Source organism: Colletotrichum destructivum, chromosome 2 (assembly GCF_034447905.1).
Source record: "Colletotrichum destructivum chromosome 2, complete sequence".
NCBI classification, from domain to species: Eukaryota; Fungi; Ascomycota; class Sordariomycetes; order Glomerellales; family Glomerellaceae; genus Colletotrichum; species Colletotrichum destructivum.
The window spans coordinates 2,901,054-2,922,125 of NC_085897.1; the positions used below are offsets into that span (position 1 = coordinate 2,901,054).

The 21,072-nt window shown below is 57.7% G+C and overlaps 6 protein-coding genes across 6 annotated transcripts; 3 read left to right on the forward strand and 3 right to left on the reverse strand.

Annotated features, from left to right (window-relative positions):
* Positions 1–852: 852 nt before the first annotated feature.
* On the reverse strand, positions 853–3,837 carry CDEST_03112 (Putative glycoside hydrolase, family 3, glycoside hydrolase family 3 domain, immunoglobulin; the record flags this gene model as incomplete). Its single annotated transcript, XM_062919271.1, has 3 exons — positions 3,586–3,837; positions 1,553–3,525; positions 853–1,491 (listed from the first exon to the last, which is right to left on the reverse strand). The coding sequence occupies exons 1-3, from the start codon at positions 3,644–3,646 to the stop codon at positions 853–855; spliced, it is 2,673 nt and encodes an 890-aa protein (XP_062775322.1). The 5' UTR covers positions 3,647–3,837.
* A 950-nt stretch (positions 3,838–4,787) lies between these two features.
* CDEST_03113 (Putative major facilitator, sugar transporter, major facilitator superfamily) lies at positions 4,788–7,092 on the forward strand. Its single transcript, XM_062919272.1, has 5 exons — positions 4,788–5,204; positions 5,291–5,671; positions 5,745–6,125; positions 6,225–6,534; positions 6,592–7,092. The coding sequence occupies exons 1-5, from the start codon at positions 5,093–5,095 to the stop codon at positions 6,965–6,967; spliced, it is 1,560 nt and encodes a 519-aa protein (XP_062775323.1). The 5' UTR covers positions 4,788–5,092; the 3' UTR covers positions 6,968–7,092.
* A 5,022-nt stretch (positions 7,093–12,114) lies between these two features.
* On the forward strand, positions 12,115–13,328 carry CDEST_03114 (uncharacterized protein). Its single transcript, XM_062919273.1, has one exon. The coding sequence runs from the start codon at positions 12,447–12,449 to the stop codon at positions 13,116–13,118; it is 672 nt and encodes a 223-aa protein (XP_062775324.1). The 5' UTR covers positions 12,115–12,446; the 3' UTR covers positions 13,119–13,328.
* A 1,590-nt stretch (positions 13,329–14,918) lies between these two features.
* On the reverse strand, positions 14,919–15,146 carry CDEST_03115 (uncharacterized protein; the record flags this gene model as incomplete). The annotated part of the gene is made up of 1 exon (XM_062919274.1): positions 14,919–15,146. The coding sequence occupies one exon, from the start codon at positions 15,144–15,146 to the stop codon at positions 14,919–14,921; it is 228 nt and encodes a 75-aa protein (XP_062775325.1).
* Positions 15,147–17,001: 1,855 nt separating this feature from the next.
* CDEST_03116 (Putative tRNA endonuclease-like domain superfamily, VRR-NUC domain, fanconi-associated nuclease 1) lies at positions 17,002–19,715 on the reverse strand. Its single transcript, XM_062919275.1, has 2 exons — positions 19,107–19,715; positions 17,002–19,056 (listed from the first exon to the last, which is right to left on the reverse strand). Exons 1-2 carry the CDS (start codon positions 19,622–19,624, stop codon positions 17,037–17,039), a joined length of 2,538 nt encoding a protein of 845 aa, XP_062775326.1. The 5' UTR covers positions 19,625–19,715; the 3' UTR covers positions 17,002–17,036.
* A 142-nt stretch (positions 19,716–19,857) lies between these two features.
* CDEST_03117 (uncharacterized protein) lies at positions 19,858–21,071 on the forward strand. The gene is made up of 3 exons (XM_062919276.1): positions 19,858–20,414; positions 20,476–20,717; positions 20,794–21,071. Exons 1-3 carry the CDS (start codon positions 20,220–20,222, stop codon positions 20,867–20,869), a joined length of 513 nt encoding a protein of 170 aa, XP_062775327.1. The 5' UTR covers positions 19,858–20,219; the 3' UTR covers positions 20,870–21,071.
* Position 21,072: the final 1 nt, after the last annotated feature.

A 21,072-nucleotide genomic window follows, 5' to 3' on the forward strand; every position in this document is an offset into this window, starting at 1 on the left:
TTTTTGGGACAGGACGCCCGGGATACATGCGGGATACATACGGGATACATATTTTCAACACTAAAATGCTCTAGTCGATGCCCTCCGGCCCCCCGGCCGAGCATTTCCGGGGTCCCCGGCCGGGGTTCCCACCCTCGAGTCTTCGGATGGGGGTGATTGTGGAGGGTTGGACATGGGATGGCGCGCGTCAGGGATGTTGCAAGTCAAGGATGAGGTCGGACGACTTCCGAGATCTATTGATCATGGGACACACGTGTAGATGGGGGGGAGGAGGGACATGGTCTTTGTGAAGACCCCCCATGCTATTTCATGGTCCGGTTTCTTCGCAACGAATACCTTCTTCACCTTCTTTGCCGATTAAGCGAACCCTTGCTGGTGTCTGGCGTTGTTGATATTGGTTTGGCGAAGACTGTAAAACAGAAGAGCCGGCTCTACGCTTCGTTTTAATACACTCCCTAGACCAACTTTAGAATCCATTCCTGAAAGGACTGTATAAGAGGAAACTTCATCTGGGCCCGACCTCGATCGACAAGGATGGTTGTAAGGTTCCATAACGTTGTTTCTTCAAAAAGAAATGTGCCTTACTTCACAAGACCTCCTCAACTATCCAGAACGACCAGTCACTTATACTGGATCACTCCCAATCATGAGCACTACTATTTCTGCTTCATTAGTCGTGATTTGTACTTGGCCACGTCCTCGCAGCCAGTTCCCACCCTATTTACCTACATGTTGAGTGTTTCATGATGCTATTAACCCGTCCATGTCGCCCGCCCTGCCCTGCCCTGCCCTGTCTACTTTCTACTTTCTGCTTCCACATCTACATCTCCATCGATGCGTCCATCCCCCTCCTTACGCGCGGAGACCCTTCCACCTCCTCGTCTTCTCCACGACGACCGTCTCCTCCAGGAACCGCCCGCGGCTGCTCGTCCCGACGAGGACGCCGTACGTCCCGGCGTCGCTGCGCCAGCAGTCCTCCATCTCGCTCCAGTAGCTCGTCGCCCGCAGCACGTCCAGCGCCACCTCGGCCGTGCCGCTGGCCCCGGCCTCGAGCGACACCCTGGCGAAGCCCTTCATCTCCTTGGCCGGCCGCGTGATGGTGTCGCGCGTCGAGCTCGTCAGCGGCGTCGGCGCCGCCGGCGTTACGTAGACCTGCACCACCTCGGCGCCCGCGCGGGAGCCCGTGTTGGTGATCCTGGCGCGGACGACGAGGGTGTCGCTTGCGTTGGTGTGTCCGTTTGTATGCCCATTGATGTGTCCGTTGGCCTCCTTGGCCGGAGCCTCAAACACCTCGAGATCCGAGACCTCAAACGTCGTGTACGACAGGCCGTGCCCAAAGGGGAACAGGGGCTCGACGTCGAGCGTGTCGTACCACCGGTAGCCGACGTAGACGTCCTCGCTGTAGAGCACGCGGCCGTTGTCGGAGCGGAAGCTGAGGGCCGCCGGGTTGTCGGCCACCCGGCGCGGCATCGTGAGGGGGAGCTTTCCGGCCTGTGCCGCGCAAGATATCTTTGTTAGCGACGTGACTTCTTTCTTTCTGTCCTTTCTTTACCGTCTTCGGTTTTTCTCGGATCATAGGACAAAGGAATAGGGGGTCACCTACCGGGTTCACCTCTCCAAAGAGCACGTCCGCGATGCCGTTGCCGGCCTCGTTGCCGCCGAACCACGCGTGCAGCACGGCGCCGGCCCGGTCGATCCACGGCATCGCCACCGGCGTGCCGCTCTGCACGACGACCGCCGTGTTCGGGTTCGCCGCCAGCACCGCCGCCACGAGGTCGTCCGTGCCGGGCGGCAGCGCCATCGTCGTCCTGTCGAACCCCTCCGACTCCCACTCGCCGCTGAGCCCCGTGCAGACGACGACCTGGTCGGCGCTCCTGGCCACCTCGACGGCCTCCCGGATCGCCGCCGCCGGCTCCAGCCTCGGGCACCCGCTGAACCGCACGCCGCCCTGGCCGAAGTCGACGGTGCCCGACGCCTTCAGCTTCGTCGTCGCCGAGCACCCGAACCGCACCAGCACCCGGTACGACCGCCCGGCCTCCAGCCTCTTGCTGCCGACCTCCTCCACCGTGCCGCACCCGAGGAAGCTGCTCCCCAGCCGCTGGTCCTCCACGTTGGACACGACGAGCTCGCCGTCGATGTACAGCTCGCCCGTGCCGTGCACCGACAGCCCAAAGTCCCACTCGCCCGACCTCTCGGGCACGAGAACGCCCTCCGTCTCGGCCCACCACACGGGCGCGAGCTCGGCGTTCTCGTAGTCGACGAACCAGATGTTGGCGTCGTCCAGCACCCGCTCCTCGAGCGCGCTCCGGCCGTCCGCCGCCCGCTCCGTGGCCTTGGGCGGCGGGTCGTTGTAGATCCTCAGCACGAAGCCCTTTTGCTTGCCGTCGGGCGTCGTCAGGGCCTTGCCGAGCAGCGGCAGGGACTGGTGGCCGTACGCGCCCTGGGAGAAGAAGACTTTGCCGTTGCCATTGCCGTCGCCACCTTCGCCGAAAAGAGACCTAACGCCCTCGAGCGGCGTGACGGCGCGGTAGGCCCGGAGCCCCGCGCTGCCGCCGCCGCAGTAGGTGGCGATGTTGGCGTTAGGCCCGATGACGGCGACGGTCTTGGCGCGGTCGAACGGCAGGATGCCGCCCTCGTTCTTCAGGAGGACGAGCGACTTGGCGGCGGCCTCGCGCAGGAGGGCGGCGTGCGCGGGCGTGTCGGCCTCGGTCTCGGGCGCGTTGGGCGGGATCGACGTGTTCTCGAGGCTGTGCTTGACCAGCCGGAGCACGTTGCGCACGGCGGCGTCGAGCTCCGCGACCTTCACCTTGTTGGACATGATGGCGTGCGACAGGGCGCCGGCGCGCCACCGGCTCGGCCCGGGCATCTCGAGGTCGAGGCCGGCCTTGATGGCCTCGGCGGTGCTGTACGTGCCGAACCAGTCGCTCATGACGAGCCCGTCCCACCCCCACTCGCCGCGCAGGATGTCCTGCAGGATCGCCTTGCTCTCGGCCGCGTGGACGCCGTTGACCTTGTTGTACGCCGTCATGATGGCCCGCGGCCGGCCCATCTCGATGGCGATCATGAAGGGCAGCAGGTAGATCTCGCGCATCGCCCGGTCCGTCACCAGCGCGTTGACCGCCATGCGCTCGCTCTCGAGGTCGTTGCAGACGAAGTGCTTCAGCGTCGCCGACACGCCCGACTCCTGCACGCCCCGGACGTAGTGCCCGGCGAGGATGCCCGACAGCACGGGGTCCTCCGAGTACGACTCGAAGCCGCGCCCGCCGAGGGGCCCGCGCTGCGTGTTGATGGTCGGCCCGAGCAGGACGTGGGCGCCCTTGGCGTGCGCCTCGTCAGCCAGCAGCTGGCCGAGGCGGTGGACGAGGTCGACGTCAAAGGTCGCGCCGATGGCCGTCCCGCACGGGAGGCACGCCGAGGGTGTGCTGTCGAAGAAGCGGGTGCCTCGCACGCCGTTGGGGCCGTCCGAGAGCCGGATCGGCTTGATCCCCAGGCGCTCGATCGTCGCCGTGTGCCACCAGTTTACGCCTGGGGTTTTCTGTGTCAGAGATGTGTTTCTAAGGGGGCAATTGGCTGCGAAGGACATACCGGCTGTGAGGGACACCTTCTCCTCCAACGTGAGTTGCTCAATCAGCGCTTCGACGTCCATTGTGGAAGTCAAGAATATCAGCCGAGAGAAAGGGAAAGTGTATGTGTGTATGTGTGTGTGTGTGTATGTGTGTGTGTTTGTTCAAATAGAGAGAACGAGAGAAAGAGAGAGACAACCTAGAGAAAGCAAGTAACACGAAACAGATTCAAGTACACTCTAAACAGCGTCTCAGGGACAGCAAAGAGTCTGAGGGTTGAAAGGGGAGAGAAGAGATCTCGACGATCAACGGGCCCGTCTCTTTAATCCTCTTCGCAGCGCGGGGATATAAGTCTCCTCCCGCAAGCTCTTTCACTTCAGAGCTCGACCGCGCGGGGGTTCCGGTCCACACGGCGCGCAAAAAGAAAAGATGGGCATCGTCGAAGATTGGGCATGACGTAGGTCAAGTCGAGTTCATGGGAACTCTACACAACCAAAATGAGGATCGTGCGGGGGGGGGGGGGGGGGGGGGGGGGTAAGTCGATGCGCCCCGGTTACAGTTTTAACGAGGGGGTGAGGGGGAGAAAAAGAAGATAGGCTTCTTCGAGGCGGAGAAATAGGAGGCGGCCGGGAAGACGAACAACTCTTTGACTTGGAGGCATGGCGGGGGTAAAAAGAGGTGAGAGCGCGGAGCATTCTACAAGCCAAGCGAATCGAGTCATGCATCATGCCAATGTTGGTCGCTGTTAGTTGGCCAAGTTAATGTTAAGTCAAGTTACCAACTGTTAACCAAGTTACTAACTGTTAATTAAGTTCCTCCGAGCCACAAGTCAAGTGGTGTGTGTGTGTGTGTGTGTGTGTTGTAATTCTCCGCCTCGGTTTCCACATCAACAACATCGTCAACTGACTCAATTCTCCGCCCTGTCCCCCAAGTATCCATCCTTTTCAACTCTCAACTCAAAGTCTCAACCACACACACACACACACACACACACACACACACACAACTTGCATTCCCCCCCGGTTTCTCCCATGTTTTCCTCCCAATGTGGGTCGTATGGGCCCCCGCGATATTGCCTCTTCTCCATGGGGGCCGCCTCTAGCTAACTAGCTATCTGGTGTTCCCGGGTGACCTCCGTTTGTTCCCACACGTTCTGGACAAACACGCGACGACCACGACCGGGGCATTGGGATTCAACGATCCACTCTAGGGGGGCTTTTATTTTTTTTTTTCCTTTTCCCCCGGTAGTCTTCTTTGTCTGGCGAACCGCTCTTCAGCTTCTAGTCTCTGTACGGCGGCTGTATATAGACCTTGCTCTTCTCCCCCCCTTCCCCCTGCCCCGGGTTTGTGTGATGTGACGGACTGTTGAACTACGATATCTCCAAAAGAGACTCAAGAGTCTAGACAACTTCGTGCGTCGATATCTACAGTAGCCCCTTGGCGGCCCCGGGAGAGACTCTTTCAAAACCCCCCCTATTTCTTGTTGCCAGAAACTACCAACAAAACCACCCGCGAAAGTCAAAGTCATCATGGGTAAACCGGTCCAAGAGCTGGCCGCCCTCCCCGGCGACGGCCTGCCGTGGTATAAGCACGCCCACCTCCGGAAGCTCAACTTCATCACTCTGTCCATGGTCTTGTTCTGTGCGTAGTCCTCTTTCCCTTCCAGCCCTCTGGAAACCTCTAAAAAAAAACCTTTTTCGCCGCTAACCTTGGCATTCTTGCAACAGCCTCCGCCAACGGCTACGATGGTTCCATCATGGGCGGCCTCCTGGCCCTGCCGCGATGGAACACCTTCATGGAGAACCCCTCGGGCGCCTACCTCGGCTGGATCACGGGAATCTACTGGCTCGGCAACGGCATCGCCTTCCCCGTCGCCGCCTGGTCCTCCGGCCGCTACGGCCGCAAGCCGGGCATCTACCTCGGCTACCTCTTCCTCATCCTCGGCGTCGTCATGCAGACCGCCGCCCAGAACGAGGTGACCTTCACCTACTCGCGCCTCTTCATCGGCATCGCCGCCTCGTGGCTCGGCAACTCCGCCCCGCTGCTCATCAACGAGATCGCCCACCCGAAGCAGCGGTCCATCGCCAACGCCCTCTTCATGGTCGGATGTAAGTCCCCCTTCGCCTCTCTTTGGGGGGGGGTCCTCCGTGCGACATCTGTCGTAGGTTAACAAACTCGTAGGGTACTTTGGCGGAACCCTCTGCGGCTGGGTCACCTTCGCCTGCCGCGACATCCCCTCGGACTGGTGCTGGCGCGTCCCCGTCCTCATCCAGATCGTCCTGCCCTTCGTGGCGCTGCCCGGCTTCCTCCTGGCGCCCGAGAGCCCGCGCTGGCTCATCAGCGTCGGACGCGTCGACGAGGCCACCGCCATCCTCGCCGAACATCACGCCGGTGGCGACCGGAACGACTCGCTCGTGACCTACCAGGTCGTCGAGATTCAGGCCACCATCAACGCCGAGAAAGAGGCCTCCTCCAGCGCCTCCTACGCCGACATGATCAAGACCCCGGGGAACCGTCACCGCCTCTTCATCTCCGTCAGTCTCGGTATCTTTGCTCAGTGGGGTAAGCAATCGCCTCCTATTCTTCTCTCTTCCAAACATGCCTCAAACTCCGGTCAAAAGGGCTACCTGACTATCTGATACTGACGATCCCGCCTCCCAGCCGGTAACGGAGTCGTCTCCTACTACCTCCCCCTCATCCTCGACTCCATTGGTGTCCAGTCCGTCACGGACCAGACCCTCATCTCGGCCTGTCTGAACGTCTGGAACCTGCTGTGGGCCATCGCCGCCGCGACGAGCGTCGACCGCCTCGGCCGCCGCTTCCTGTTCCTGACCTCGGCGAGCGTCATGCTGGCCAGCTTCATCATCATCACCGGCCTCAGCGCGTCCTTCGCCGAGTCCGGCTCAGCAAGCATGGGCCTAGCCGTCATCCCGTTTCTCTTTATCTTCTTCGCCGGCTACGACATAGCCATGTAAGTTCTTTCCCCCACCCGCCAGTCATAAAGGGAATATCATACTCACATACACAGGACCCCGTTCTTGACGGCCTACCCCTGCGAAATCTGGCAGTTCGGACTCCGCTCCCGCGGCCTCACCGTCACCTGGTGCTCCACCGTCGTCGCCATCTTCATCAACACCTTTGTCAACCCCATCGCCCTCGAGGCCATCCACTGGAAGTACTACATCGTCTTCATCGTCATGCTCGCCCTGCTGTGGCTCACCGTCTTCTTCACCTACCCCGAGACCCGCGGCCACACGCTGGAGCAGATGGCCGTCATCTTCGACGGCGACGACGCCGCCGCCCCTCCTCCCGCGGCCGTCAGCGAGAAGACCGAGGCTTTGGTTTCTCACGGGGAGAACGAGGATAAGAGGCAGTATCAGAGCGATGCCGAGCACCGCGTCTGAGGGAGTAATGTGTCATCAGGCAATGGTCAACATGGTTGACGCGGATGGCTTGGATACAAAGTAGGAAGAATTCAGTAATCGAAACGGTAAAACCGTGAGTTTCAATAAGAATCAGGCTTGACCTGCAGCTGTCGAGCTCGTAAAATCAAACTGCACCATGGGACCTTATCAGTGTCCAAGAAGCATATAACAGACCGAGTATTCGGGCTTTTCATGGCTTACTTTGCCTAAGTTCATGATGTTCCGCCTGGGCCATTGACGTTCACTTCGCCGCTCCGATGCAAGAGGGCCAGTCGAGCATTCGGTCTTGCTGAGCTGGGTGATTCGCGCCAGGGGCGTCCGTCCAACTTTCGGAGCGAGTGAAAAACCATCTGCGAGTTTCGCCATGGGTATCCCAAACGCGATCCTCCAAGACACCTGTCAAGAGACGCAAGTTCCGAGGCGTACTAGAGTCGTATCTCAAGTTCATGTTCTTGGGGCCCTGAACCCATGCTCTTACCTCTTTTGCCCATGCACGCCGCGTCTAACATCAAGTTCCAACGGACCGACAACAACCAACCTCAAAGACGCACCAATAATGACCTCTCCTCGCAATCGAAAAGGCCACAAGAAGACTGACACGAGACACCCGCGCCTCACGGCAGCAGTTGACGAGATTATGTGGCTGCATAGCCGACAATGAAAGCCATCGTCGCCCTCCGGGCTCGTTGGCCGTCGCGACTGTCGACGTCTTATAGGTTGTTGAGAAACATGTTTGCTTCCGCGCGAGTGTTTGGGCGAATGAAATTCCCATTTCAAGGAGGACTGCATGGGAAAGAGGCGCGAAGGATTCTCTCCCCTGACCGTCGATTCCTACGAGTGCTTGGGCAGCGCTTGTCGACGTCCAACGGTGGGAGTGCAGACCCAGAACAGACCGCCGCTGTAGAAGGCTTGGTTTAATAAAGAAACGCCTGACGGATTTATCATGGATTCAAGTCGCATATGCATAAACCAAAGACGGGCAGAGAGAGCTTGAAGTCGAGACGTGCGACAACGGAGGCTACCCTTGTCCTTGGCATTGGCTACAAGCGGACGTTATTTCGTGAGACAAAGACCGAGGAACCTCTGAAGAGAAGAAATGTTGTATTGCTGCTTTTATTACGTGGCGGCAAACTACGAGTCTTTCTCAAGGAGGATACAGTCACTTACATGGTTGCTTATTCGGTGTTGCCGCCGGAACACGTCTGCACCCGCACGTAAGGTACCGCATACGACAATAGGCGACAGGTAGGAAATGGCGTTCTCGTTCGAGTCAATCCAAAACGATATTCGAGCTGCTTTTATCTGGGCTCTGCAAATGGTGGTGCCAGGATGCATCGCTGCCGCCCTCGTAGATCGATCGAAGAGCAAGAGCAAGAGTCGGCATGTTAGACACGAAAGCCAGGGCGTGAGGCCCTCGTGTCTTCCTACCAGAAGACATATTCAATTGCCCCCTTTTTCTATCAGAAGATGGGCCTAGAGGGAGTTGGATGAAACAAGATTCCTCATGAGGACCACCTGATTGTGTCTTGTGTGTCCAATGCCGGTTCCCCTGAAGAGCAACCAAACAGCACGTCGAGCAGCGCCAGCCAATACATAGACACATGTGGCGAAACCACGGTACTCTTCTCAGCTGTATCAGGTACAGTTTCGGTTGCCAACGAGGCTGAAGGCGCAGCAGCAAAAACATATGCTCTTGGTAGAGAAACCATTGAGACACATTTGCTGAAAGGCATCAACCCAGCCCACCAGCCGCCGTCGTTTCTAAAACAGGCGCGAAGAGGGAGTTGATCAAGCTTGACGGTTGGAAGAAATTCTGAACGGCGCTTGTGGCCGTTCCAGCGGCTCGGGCTGCACGAAAACAAGAAGAAGAAGCTGGAGGATACCTAGTGACCAAAAGGGCTAAATGAGCCGAGATGGATAGGGGGAAGTATCACAGGTGGAATAGGGCCTAGTCAATGTTCATCCCGCCCAAGTCTACTTGACACGGAGATGATGGCGAGGGAGAGAGAGGCCAGGCCGGGGCCTATCCTCGTACACGCAGGTTAGAGGCGCGCGCTGTAGGACCGAGGCCGGGGTAATCGTGTATCAACTCAAGGCAGAGAAAAAGAGAGAGAGAGAGAGAGAGAGAGATGGCCGACGTTGCGTCCGGGCTACGACGGGCAGATTGCTCGCATGGGTCGGCAATACTCCCAGTCGCTGACGGCCAACGGCACGACGGCGGCCGGGTCCAAGGGCTGCTGTGCGTCACATGGCGCGCGCTCTGGCATGTGGACAGCCTTCCGTTGCCGGGCCAGGTGGGCTGGAAATAGGAACGCCGGCCATCCTGCGATGGGGGTTGAGGGGAGGGCAGAACAGAAGACAGGCTCAGGTTGACCGAGGAAGCGTCGGTGGTCGAGGGTCGAGGGTCGAGGGTCGAGAGTCGAGACGCCGAGCGGTGCCGCGCGCTGAGTGAAGCAGGAGGAAGATTGGAGCATTCGAAGGCGTGGTCGAAAATAGAGGAAGAGACCCGAAGAAAGGGAAACGGAAGAAGAAGAGAGAAAAAAAGAAAAAAAAAGGGAAGAGATTAGCATGGATTAAGATGAAAGAGGAGGAAATGAAGTGAAATAAAGTCGTGGTTGAATCCAACGACGATGGCGACAAAGAGCGACCTGTGACTCAAGTCAGCTCAGTTCAACTCAGTTCCTTCCCTCTTCGTCACTCGAATCCCAAACAAGAAGTCGCGAGCCTGGCGCTTGCTTCCCTTCTTTCTTTTTTCTTCCTTCTCCTTCCCATTCAGTCGCAGTCGTGTCGCAGTCGTATCGCACCTGCCAGTTCTCGTTCTCGTTCTCTTCGTCCTCCCGCTCTTTCCCCCTTCTATCGGTCATCCTCTTGGTTCCCTCCTTCCCTCCCTATTTGGTAGTCAGGACATCTCCGCCCGGCCCCGCTCCGGTCACACGCCGATTGTCCCCGCGTCAGAAGGTCGTTCGTTGTATTTGCTGTATATTGCGTTGCATGACGGCTACTTTTTCTCCTCCGTCTCTGCTTCCTCCCTCTTCGCCACAACTGCATCGTCATCGGATCCTCAACAGCCCTCGCCCTCGGCAGCACAGATTCCTGTGCCTCCCGTCTTTGCTAGCTTCGGAATTCTTCGTCGTCCAACGGGATTCCCGCTTCACCTTGCCACGCATCACCCTAATCACCACCTCTCGACACATCTTCCCAGCAGACGAGCCTTCTGCAACATCCGGTGGACGACGTAGGGATTCGCAGGTGAGGAAGCGCCGTCGGCCAGCGTCCAATCACAGAACCACGCCGCTAAGAATAGTCAAGGTCAACCGCGGAACCCCGTCCGAACGGCTGCCCCGGCCCTCCCCCGGTCAACTCTTTGTGTTCCCACTGCCCGTTTTCCGCCTTTCACTGGCTACGGTCCACGGCGCACCCTGCCTGTTGTTTCTAGCGCCCATAAGCAGCCCCCGTTGGACCCAGCGACGGGCAGCCCGCAACTGCACGACACCTCACCTCGCCTCAAAGTCTACAGATACAGTACTACTTGCTACCCACCCTGCCTGCCCACGCCGCCTTCCCGAGAGCCAATCACGACGCCAATTCGACCTTCGGTCCAAGCAATCGCGCGGCCTCTACACGCCGGACCTGTGCCCACTGCCGTCTTGACTCTTGCTAGCCCGCGTAGCTTCACCATTGAGTTTAGTTGACTTGGCTTTTTCTTTGCTTCTCTGCCGCATTCTGTCTTGGTCGAATCTACCACCGTCCCGCTCCGCGCTGGCTCTGCGGTCCTCTCCACTTCGACGGCACATTACATCCACTTGGTCCTGCGAGTATTCGTAACCTCGGGGCTTGGAATACTCGACATCGACTGGGCGATTACGAATTACACTACGGGCTGCTGGGTACCTGTGCCGGTCATCCATCCAATCCTACTTGACGAGACAGACAAGACAGTCCGCACAAAACGACATCATCATCGCAGTACAGCCACTAGCTGCCCATCCATCTTGTCTGGTTTTTGAACAAGAAAAAGAAGAAGAGAGAAAAAAAAGAAAAATTGCTGCCCAATCACCTTGGACCCGGTCCGTTTGGAAGACTCGGTTTCATCACACATCCTGGGCGAGAGGCCACGAGGACATCCAACGACCGTGAGACGGGACAAACGGCGATTCCAGCCATCTGCCCAACGCAAGCCGCTGTTTCGTGCCCCGGTTACCAGAAACCAAACGGGGAAGAAGGTCAACTGCTGCTGTGTGAATAAAAACCCTTCGGATTTTGCCCGCTTTCTTTTGGCATGCAACGTGCCGATTCGCCCACTACAGAGACGACACCAGAGGCAAATTAGCTACAGCAACCTGTTCAACCCCCCGGTCCTCCGTCCAGTCTCTGCTTCGCTGTCTCTGTCTCCTGCAGCAGGCTCAGCACGCACTAAGGCAGTGAACACCACACACCACACGCGCCCGCGCAGCGAGTAGAATCGTCGCTTGTTCGGCAGCGCCCACGGCCAATCCCAGCACTTCTGCCCGCTATTCCCTTGCCGCTTTACAGAGAACCCCCCTCCCCCAAGGCTCATCCAGTCTCGCGACTCCCACGTACAGTCCCGTACCCGCCAACAAACACGTTCGCGCTGCTGTTCGTGTCTCCCGCCCTCCTCCTCCTCGACTCCCTCGAGCCTCGACGCTTCCACCGCGCGCCACTGCTTGATTCTCGTTGGACCATCCGTACCCGCCGTCACCGACACATCACGACTCCTCTTTACCTTACAGGATCCTTCACGCGCTACCGCGGCCATCTGCTGCAGGCTCTGATCTTGTGTTATTGACCCAGTCGAGTTGTCAACCGCCCACCCCCCCCCCCCCCCCCCCTTGTCCGTCTGCGGCATCTCGTCACCGCACGCCCCCTTCGCGCCCCTCCCCCTGCTGCTCTGCCCCTCCCCTCGTCCAGCCTGCCGACTACGAACACTTACCTATTCGTACCTGGGTACAGACTTGATATCCATCTGCCTCCTGCCGGCGAATAGCAGTGACTCGCTATTGTGCCCACCTGTTCAACCCACCCCAGCAACCCCAGACCAAACTTCCGGGAGAGCACATCAGCTTCCTACAAACCTTCCATTTTCCTTGCCGCCGTCAGAGCTTAACCTCAGCCTGAGGTCCTCTTCCCGGCTCACTTACACTACATCCACCACAAGCGCCCATTCTGTTCTCACTCCGAAACAATATAACGTCCTCCCACCCTCACAACTGCCGGCCCTCTCTCTCCCTTTTCTCCCCAGGCGACTTGTCTCTGCAGCTTGTGGGCAGTTTGACTTTCTCCTCTTCCTCTCTCCTTCTCTCTCTCTCTCGTACACACACAGGCACGCACTCACGAGTCAGAGTCATTCAGTTGACTGGGCATATCTCTCTCCTCTCGCACACACTCGCTACTACCTCGCACCCTTTCTCCGTCTCTTCTTCGCCCTCAAGTCACCGCCATGCCTGCCAACAGACCCAAGTTGGCCCAACTGGCCACGCCTGTTACCAGCACCTTTCCTTCCGAGACCATCTTCTCGGCCTCAACTCCGCTCTCGGCCAGGCCCATGTCCTGCCGGGACCTCCCCATCAAGACGCCCATCAGCCCGCCCACGGCCTACACGGATTTCCTGAAGCACATGTCCCTCAACTCCCCAGCCGCCTTCAAACCTTCGACATCGGGAGAAACCACGCCCGAGTCCACGCCCGAGTCCACGCCAGACTCGCTGCCCTCGACGGCAACCAGCGAGCAGACAGATGTCTCCTGCAAGTGTGAACATGAGCACGAGCACAAGGCCCCGGCCACCGCGCCGGCTATCCCACCAAGCCCGTTCACACAACTGCCAATGTCGGCGCCCCCCACCGGCGCAAACTCTTTCCCGAGCCTCAAAATCCCGCCCTCGCCGGCGGTATCCCATGTGGACTCGCCCATGAGCGCGCGGTCACCCTTCAGCGCCAGATCCTTCCACTCGGTGTTCGACTGGGACGCGGCCCTGAAGGCCAAGAGGCTGAATGACGCCAAGAAGCCATCGAGGACGAGCGTACGTCACATCCGCGAGGTCGTCACGCGGACGGTAACTTACACGCCGAGGATGAACCCCGCGCCAAAGGGCAAGAGGAGGAAGGTGGAATGAATCCGCGGACCGGAAGCAAGCGACTCTGCTCTTTATCAAACTGACACCTAACACGCTATTCGGCTTTTACATGGGCCGATCTTTATTTTCTTCTACCATCAACCGTTACCATCGCCATTCATCATCACCACCATCATCTCCTCGAGCTGACATTCAACACCCAACACTCAACCTCAACACCATCTGATGACCTAGGCCTAGCGCCATATTGAAGAAAAAAACGAGAAGGAGAACATGTGGCGATGAAGCAGGCTCTTCCCACCGAGGCACATCTCAACAACGACATGACTTTTAACGCACAGCAATATCAGCACACGTCATCGGCGCGCACCATGGATCGACAGGCGAACAGCTAAGGGCGGGCGGGATCTGCAATTGGTTTCGCGGGGAGGTAGGACATCTTGCGAGGGAGGAAAGCGACTTGGATTTGTTTTTTTGTTGCAACCATCTACTGGCCGCCCCCTCCCTTACCCGCAACGGGGAAAGAGGAGTTTGGGAGGGGAGGGTCCTAAACGGAGTTCTTTGGCGGCTCTACGATGCTCATGTTCGATACCAGGAATCATTTGGGGGGAGGAGGGTGGAGCCGACTTGAATTATTGGAGGTCCCAGGGGCTGGAATACGTCCTGTGTTTTCAAGCTTCCCCGGGAGACTCTGGAGGGCGCGTAGGAAAGAAGCTCGATAGCAACGAGCAAAGACGGACTTTTATCTACCCGGTAACACAGCATCATCCATAATACCAAGCATACTGTGTGTATACAATCATCTGGCAAACGTTCGTTTGCTGCTCAACTGAAGAACCCCGGGGGGGGGGGGGGGGGGGGCCGATCACTTGACCACCTCAAACGCAGTGAACCCTTCTCAACACCATCACTGATAACCCTGGTGGGTACGTGATGCGAGATGCGAGATGCATGTACGGAAAGAAGAGGGGGGGGGGGCTTGTTTATTTGTTTATCGTTCCACGGCCAGCGTTCTCGTGCAGCGCGGCCTTTGATGCGGCCTGCACATCGCGGGTCACGTCACGGAGGGTTTGTTATTGTGGCCCGGTCGCCCTCCTTCCCCACTAGAGGAAGAAAAGAGAATGAAAAAAAAAAAAACCCCCAGGTCGCGGTGGTGGTTGGCCGGATGAAATCGACGTGGAAACAACGCATAGATGGACGGACAGACAGACATACATACAGACATACAGGCAGACAGACAAGACATACAGAAAGACAGATAGTGCGAACGTGGCGAGGGAGAGGTGACGCCCCAGACTAAAGAAGTTGAGATAAAATATAATCTTGTTCTTCGTTCCTTGCATGGAGGGGAGCCGATCTCGAGTGGCTTGCCAGAGAGCCGCGGCGACACGGACAGACGGACGCCCCAGAACGGCAGGCCGGCATCGAGAGCTGGGAGGAGTTCTTGAAAAGGTGAGTTAAGGATAATCTGTTGCAAAGCCGCCAGTCATAGCTGTACGTATGTATGTCTGATCTCTCAGTTCCATATCGAGACGGACAAAGTTTTGGGTTGGCATGCCATCCCGTCGCCCTCCCTCCCTCCCCATCATTCCCATCCGTCTCAGTGCCTTCTGCCCCATGAAATGGCATACCCAGCAGGGAAGCCATGAAGGGTCGATATATGCAGTGGTCGATCTCCGGCGGTTGAGTGTGGGTGAAAAACCTGGCTTAATGGTGCAGTCGAACTGGAGGGGGAAAGGGGAGGGGGGGTGATGAAGGCCGCATACTAGCACCCGGCAGCCATGTATGACTGGACGGGCGGGAGGGGCACTCGGCGACGATGAGTCCGTCATCGCCATTTCACAGACCGAGGGCTGGGCTATAGAGCATGCCGCCGCCGCCGTCGTTCATCCTTCGTGCTGCTAGCAGGTGTTGCAGCGTGCCGGTGCTGCAGTCACGATGGGCGGTGATGGTGATGCGTGATGACTGAAGTGTAGAAAGGCTGCACCCATGTCCCGTGTCCCTCTCCAAGCTATTCCTCCTCCTCCTCCTTCCCCTCCACAGTGGTGGTCCGCTTAGCCTTTCCATCACTTTGGAGGAAATCCGGGCCAAGAGTGATTGGGGTCCATGATGGGTTGTATACACCCCCAGCGGCGTGGGCGTGAGCGCGTGCACGCGCGTTGTTGCGTTTCTCAGAGTCCGACCTCTTGCAGGTTCGCCGCTCAGATCAGAGACCATCCGCCTCCGATGCCGTGATGGGAAAAAATCAACAAGCAGACGCAGTCGAGGGCGTGTCGTCGAAGCAGGGAAAAGTACCCAGCAGGCCCAGCCGACCGAGGAGGCCAGTAAGAGAGAAGAGAAGTTAGGAGTGTGGCCAGTAAAAGCGGCCAGAGACGCCATACTGGATTCGGTCATGGTATGACCCGGTATCCCGGGCGCTGCATGGGGGTTGTATGGTAGGCTAGTAGCGTATGGAGTGAAGCCATTGAGGAACCCCCCCCCCCCCAGTCACCTCACTTTGCTAAGCGCCTGTCCTCAGCGGCGCCCGGGGCGTGATTGGCCGGAACCGGGGACCAGGGGGGCCGCGGTGTCCCGGTTCCCGTCAGAACCATCACCAACGGCGAGTGAGGAGGAACCAGATTGGTCGGTTGGTTAAGCGCCGGCGTGCTTGTGTGGGCCAGGCGAAGCGTTGTAACTTTGTTTCTTGACCCTTGATGCAGAGTCACCCGTCGCAAAAGTTGCAAGTCGAGTCACTTGGCCAGCGCCGTCCAGTCTTTTTTTTTTTCCTTCTCTTTCTTTTTCTCGGTTCAGTAGCCGGGATGTGTGTCCTTGCGAAGAGACGTGCGGCAAGAAGGCATGTTGTTGAGCAGGCTTGAGAGAAGGGCAATGCCGGTCATTCTCAGTCCCGGATGGATGTCCTCTGCTGATGGTGCGACTCATGCTGGTTGGTTGCTGTGTCGACTTCTCGCATCTGATCTGGCGGTGAGGGGATTCAAGAGAGCCATCAAACGGCACTACACACGGCATGCTCGTCCCGTACGTTAGCTGCTGCTTTGGACGCATGTCTAGGCCACAACCCATCAGCCCAAGCAGGCACTGAACCAAATGCTAAACCAACCGTAAGTGTGATGACCCTCGCCGAAAGTGCAGCATTGATAGCACGAGAAGAATAACAGAAAACACTGCAATCCAATGTTTGATGAGGTAGCACCACCCCCGTTCTGCTTCGCCCAGCACAACGCCGCCAGCTTCTGCCCAACCTCCTCTGGGCTCCTCCAAAGTTCCATTTCCTGATTGGTTCTGCATGGTTGGCTGCATGGTATCCAGAAAATCTCCGGCCCAAAACAGAACCCTGCCGTCCCGGAGTTGCTTCTGGCTGGATGGCTCCGAATCTGATGCCAGATTTAGCATGTCCCCGCGCCTCTATTTCTGATCCCTGGCCGCCCTGAAACGAAAGCCAAGGCCCTCGACAGATTGTCAAATGCTCAGATTGAAACAGTACCTCGAGACTGCCAATCATGTGCAAAAGCTGTCCGTATCTTGTGACCAAGTGCTGTGATCCCTCGGCCGGTGATCTCAACCAGATCCTAGGGGCGGCTTTCAGGGGCAGCTCCGCCGTTTCAAAGTCTTCTTTCATCCTTCCAAGGCCAGGCTTCCATGCGGGATGAGGGGATTGAAGATGACGTCCTATTTTTGGCAACACTCAACGTCGTATTTCGGCACTCTGCCTGTGAGTGCGGTGAGAGAGAGAGAGCACTGGTCTGATCCTAGTGTTAAGGTACCGACCACCGCGGGGAGCTTCAGTATCGAGAAAACCCGGATTCGAAGCGCTGCTTGCCTTCCCATCCTGGCAAGCGAAGCGCCAGATCGCAGTAATCTCCGCTTCTCGTAGCACCATGCGGACTCCCGAAATGATCTTCTTGAAATTGAACCTGGATATCTCAGGCTGTCCGAGTGTTATGAGGTCAACACGAGCCCTCAATCAACTTCTCTGACTTCTTTGGCCACAGCGTTGCAGAGAACCACCTTGACGCCTGCTCCCGTCAGGACATGGATCCACAATCGCTGCGTGTCGCTGAGCCGGTCGTTGGCGCTCTTGACCTCAGCGAACATGCATTCCTTTGCTGGCTCCGTCCGCCAAAGTATTAGGTCCGGCAGGCCTCCGCCCCGCTGCCGGTACTCCTGTGCCATCACCTTGCAGAGGGCCGCCAGTGCGCCCCCGTTGAAGCAGCCGACGAGTTCCACAAGATCCTCGATGTCGTAGTCCCAGTTCAGGCCGATGACACACGTGCGCCGTTCGCGCTCTCTAGTGTCGATCTCGCGGATGATTTTCTCCGCACCGCCGTTTGCGATATCAACCAGCCGATGGTTGATCTCGGACATGCGAGTCGGGTAAAACGAATCGGTGTGCAGGTCCAACGGACATGTCTGATACGCCGTCTGGAACACATTCGGGATGTAGAGAAACAGAATGTCGTAGAAGAGATAGGCGAACAAAGTGCGGACAATGCCCCCCTCGGCGTGGTAGCCCTTGTATCCCTGGTCGCGATACCAGCTCAGGCACATCTCCTCAACACTGCATTCGCCGCCGGCTTCTAGCTCATCGACCCAGATGGTCTTGGTGCTTGCCTGGCGGCCGTTCTTGCCTTGTCGGTCATCTCTCTTCAACTGTATGCCCTCAACCGTATGCTCCACAGGCTTCTGAAGACGAACGTGCCCAAAATCATGCTGTAAACGACGAGGTATGCGGAGTTGTTTCTCGAGCTTGACGAGACGTTTTTGCAAATCGTAGTGATAGATCAGATGGCAATCTTTGTCTTCGAGACCTGTTTCACACGTCGTCGCGGCAATTCGCTTCCAATGCTTCTTCTGAACGTCAGGGTCGACAGACACCGCGTTGTCATCGAGTGCATGCATGTAATGCTCCTCGAGCAGAGCCTTGCGCTGATACCAACTGCCTCGTCGCGCTGGGTGGAACAGGTGCTGATCCAGAAGCTCTGTGAGGATGGCATGCTCGCGTTCGTGATCCTTCAGTCGCCCAAACACGGCTGCGGCTTTGTGGACGATGCGAGTGTATGAGTGGACCGGAGTAAATCTTCTTAGGTAGGCGCCCTCGCCCTCCTCATAAACTTTCTTCTCTTTTACCTGTTCCTCGGCCAGAAGGACCTTCCACCGAGGGTAGACTCGATCGAAGATGTCCACAACCTTGCGAAACCCTGCTTCGCCCGGCGATCCATTGAACTCGAGGATCTGGTCGACTTCAGCTTCCACTCGAAGTGCTGACTCGAATTCAAGCACATGCTTGCGCGTGACGAAGATATTAGTGCTTCGGCAGACGATATACTCGGGGTAGTTGCGGCGTGCGATGCTGGCAAGGATGATCGCCGTGAGTGACTTTTCGGTCCATTCCGTCGAGCGATAGAATACCAGATGCACCCTCTCGAAAAGCTTGTACGTCAGCGGCGAAAGTCTGATACATGGTCCAGTGATGTCCCTGATTTTGTCCAGGAAATGCTGCGTCTGATTCGACTCCTGCCGGTTGAGTGGTGGAGGTGTGTCGTGACCATGCCTCATCAGGCCTCGGGAAGTCTGGGATGCTCCGCTACCAGATCTATGAAGTCCATGCGCGAAGAGACCGGTCTGCTGGTGCCCTGTTCGGCAGAGCGCTTTTACCAGATCAGCCTTATTTCGCCCCTGGAACTTGGCCTCTTTGGCAAGATCTTTGAGCTCGTCCAGGCTTAGCAAGGAAGCAGCCTCCTCGATAGTAGTGATATGCTCCTCCGAAGCATCGGCGAAGGTGAATGTGTCGCCTAGGCTGAACTCTTCCAGCTCAATGCCCTCGACTGGGTTGCTTTCCTTGGTGGCCTCAACCTCTGGAAGGACTCTCGGTTTCTGGAGTGACTCGATGGCCGCCTCGGGGTCCGAGATATCACTATAGTAACCCAGCCGGTCTTGACGATGCCAAGCCGATGTCTTGCGCAGAAACAGTCGAACGTAACTTGCAAGGTCATTAGCCGAGGAAAGCAGGAAAATTCAGACCCAACGTACAGATACTGGGCCTCATAGTCAAGGCTCTCCCACTTCTCGAAGACGGTGCGTTCTTTGGCGTCGAAGAGATGAGATTCATCAGCCAAGACGGTTTCCAACGCGAGGTTGAACGCATCCACGTAGATGGAGCTCTTGCCCCGAACCCATTGACGATTTGACGTGACTGGTTTCTCCTCGTCGTCAGGAGCGCCGGCCTGGGAGCTCTTCATCAATTCGTACTCTTCAATTGCTTCCTTGTCCGCATGGATAGGCGGTAGAGTACTCTCGATGTCGGTTTGCCGGGTACTGAGACTGCCTTTGCCCTCTTCATCCGAGACATCGTTGACGGTAATTCCAGAAGTGTCGGCATCTTCTTCTGCTAGTTTTACATCACTCTCATCGTCTTCACAGTCGCTATCCCGGATCTCGACCTTGATCTTCTTGGCGGGTCTTTCACCGAGAGGCGACGATCTTGAGGGAGACCTCGACGGGGTGGGTGGCCTTGGGCGCGGTAGCCGCTGTACGAAGGCATCCATCATTGAGGTCAAAAGAGTCCGACATCGTAGAGGGATGACTCGTTGTGCTAGTGCACGGCAACTGGGGAGGCCAGTATAAGAAGTTTCGCCTTCGTGGCGTCAGAGATGGAGACGCGAAGAGGACAGGCAGCCGCAGGGGGAAAAGCGCATTTCGCAACGCGACGTCATGTGACCCCGCGTAAATGAGCTCGGCGAGCTGCTTTGGCGGGCCTGTGAATCTTTGCGGGCAACCAGCGCCCCAAGCTACGGACCTGCCTTCTTTGCTGTCGCAATCCATTGACAAGAAAAATCGAACGACAGGCTCATCCCTATAAGCTTCCTTGTTGCACTGTCTGACTCTACAAATCATTCCAGCCTGTTCCTTGCCGGATTGGTTTCTGCTTCCGCCCAAAGCCTTTGTGTATCGTGCCTGTCCCAGCGCAAACTTCACAGCCAGCAAGAACCAAGAACTCGCCAACGTATCGCAGTCAAGCCCACAGTAGCTGCTCTCGCCCAAGCACCCTGCCCCGGTCAGCTGCTTAGTCGTTGATAATCTCTCTACATTTTTTGCATCGACCATCTATTTAGCTCGATTTTCTTCCCTCTCTTTCATTTCACAATGTCCAACCCAACCGCAACAGAACCGATCGAACCGACCGCAGCCGACCCAACCACGCAAGAATCCACGGCACCGACGACGACGACGACGACGACATCAGAACCCACGATGCCTCCCGTTCCCGCGACCGCGTCGGCCGATGCCGTCAGCCGTGACATTGCCATGACCGACGCCGCCGCCGTCGAGCCGGTTTCTGTAGGGACTCCTGCGATTATACCTTCTGTTGTGGGGGCGCGCTGACGCGATATTCACACAGTCTCCCGCTCCAATGCCGCAGGCAGCCCCAGGCGCCCCCAGCCCGGCGCCCGGCCGAACCGGTACGCCCAGCCGCAACCTCAACGGCGAGGCTGGCTCCCGCGCTGGCTCGGCTCACCCCGACCCGCACCCCGCGAACCTCCCCAACCAGGCGGTCGAGCACGGCGACACCGCCCGGAAGTACATCAACAGCCACGTGAGCGCCGTCCTCCTCGAGGGAATGAAGATCATTGGCAAGAACCAGTAAGTATCACCAGCCCAACGGTGGGTTCGGCCTGTAGGAGGAAGCAAGGACTAAGGCTGACATGGTTGGTTCCAGGCCGAAGAATCCCCTCAAGGTCTTGGGCGACTTCCTGCTTGAAGAATCCCGCAAGCGAGGCGAGCCCTCTGGCTAAAAGCCGCTGCAGCGAACACCGATGTGACTTACATGTGGAAGAGGAACGCGGGAGCTTGAGCTCGGCTGGCTATCATACATGGACGTTGGCGGCAAACACGCACTTTTGGCATTTTCAGTGGCTTATGGCTTTAGGCTGGGCGTTTAGGAGGCAGAAAAAAGTCGTTTTTCCCCCAGTCCTTTTCGTGAGAGCATTGCGCCTCT

What these genes read in the sequence shown, in the direction of transcription:
- CDEST_03117 (XM_062919276.1), top strand. Translation starts at nt 20,220, where the DNA reads ATGTCCAACCCAACCGCAACAGAACCGATCGAACCGACCGCAGCCGAC. An exon ending in CCGCCGTCGAGCCGGTTTCT is followed by an intron (nt 20,415 to 20,475) that starts GTAGGGACTCCT and finishes ATATTCACACAG; the next exon opens with TCTCCCGCTCCAATGCCGCA. An exon ending in AAGATCATTGGCAAGAACCA is followed by an intron (nt 20,718 to 20,793) that starts GTAAGTATCACC and finishes GGTTGGTTCCAG; the next exon opens with GCCGAAGAATCCCCTCAAGG.
- CDEST_03114 (XM_062919273.1), top strand. Translation starts at nt 12,447, where the DNA reads ATGCCTGCCAACAGACCCAAGTTGGCCCAACTGGCCACGCCTGTTACC.
- CDEST_03113 (XM_062919272.1), top strand. Translation starts at nt 5,093, where the DNA reads ATGGGTAAACCGGTCCAAGAGCTGGCCGCCCTCCCCGGCGACGGCCTG. An exon ending in CGCCCTCTTCATGGTCGGAT is followed by an intron (nt 5,672 to 5,744) that starts GTAAGTCCCCCT and finishes ACAAACTCGTAG; the next exon opens with GGTACTTTGGCGGAACCCTC. An exon ending in CGGTATCTTTGCTCAGTGGG is followed by an intron (nt 6,126 to 6,224) that starts GTAAGCAATCGC and finishes CCCGCCTCCCAG; the next exon opens with CCGGTAACGGAGTCGTCTCC.
- CDEST_03116 (XM_062919275.1), bottom strand. Translation starts at nt 19,624, where the DNA reads ATGATGGATGCCTTCGTACAGCGGCTACCGCGCCCAAGGCCACCCACC. An exon ending in GACTATGAGGCCCAGTATCT is followed by an intron (nt 19,057 to 19,106) that starts GTACGTTGGGTC and finishes TGACCTTGCAAG; the next exon opens with TTACGTTCGACTGTTTCTGC.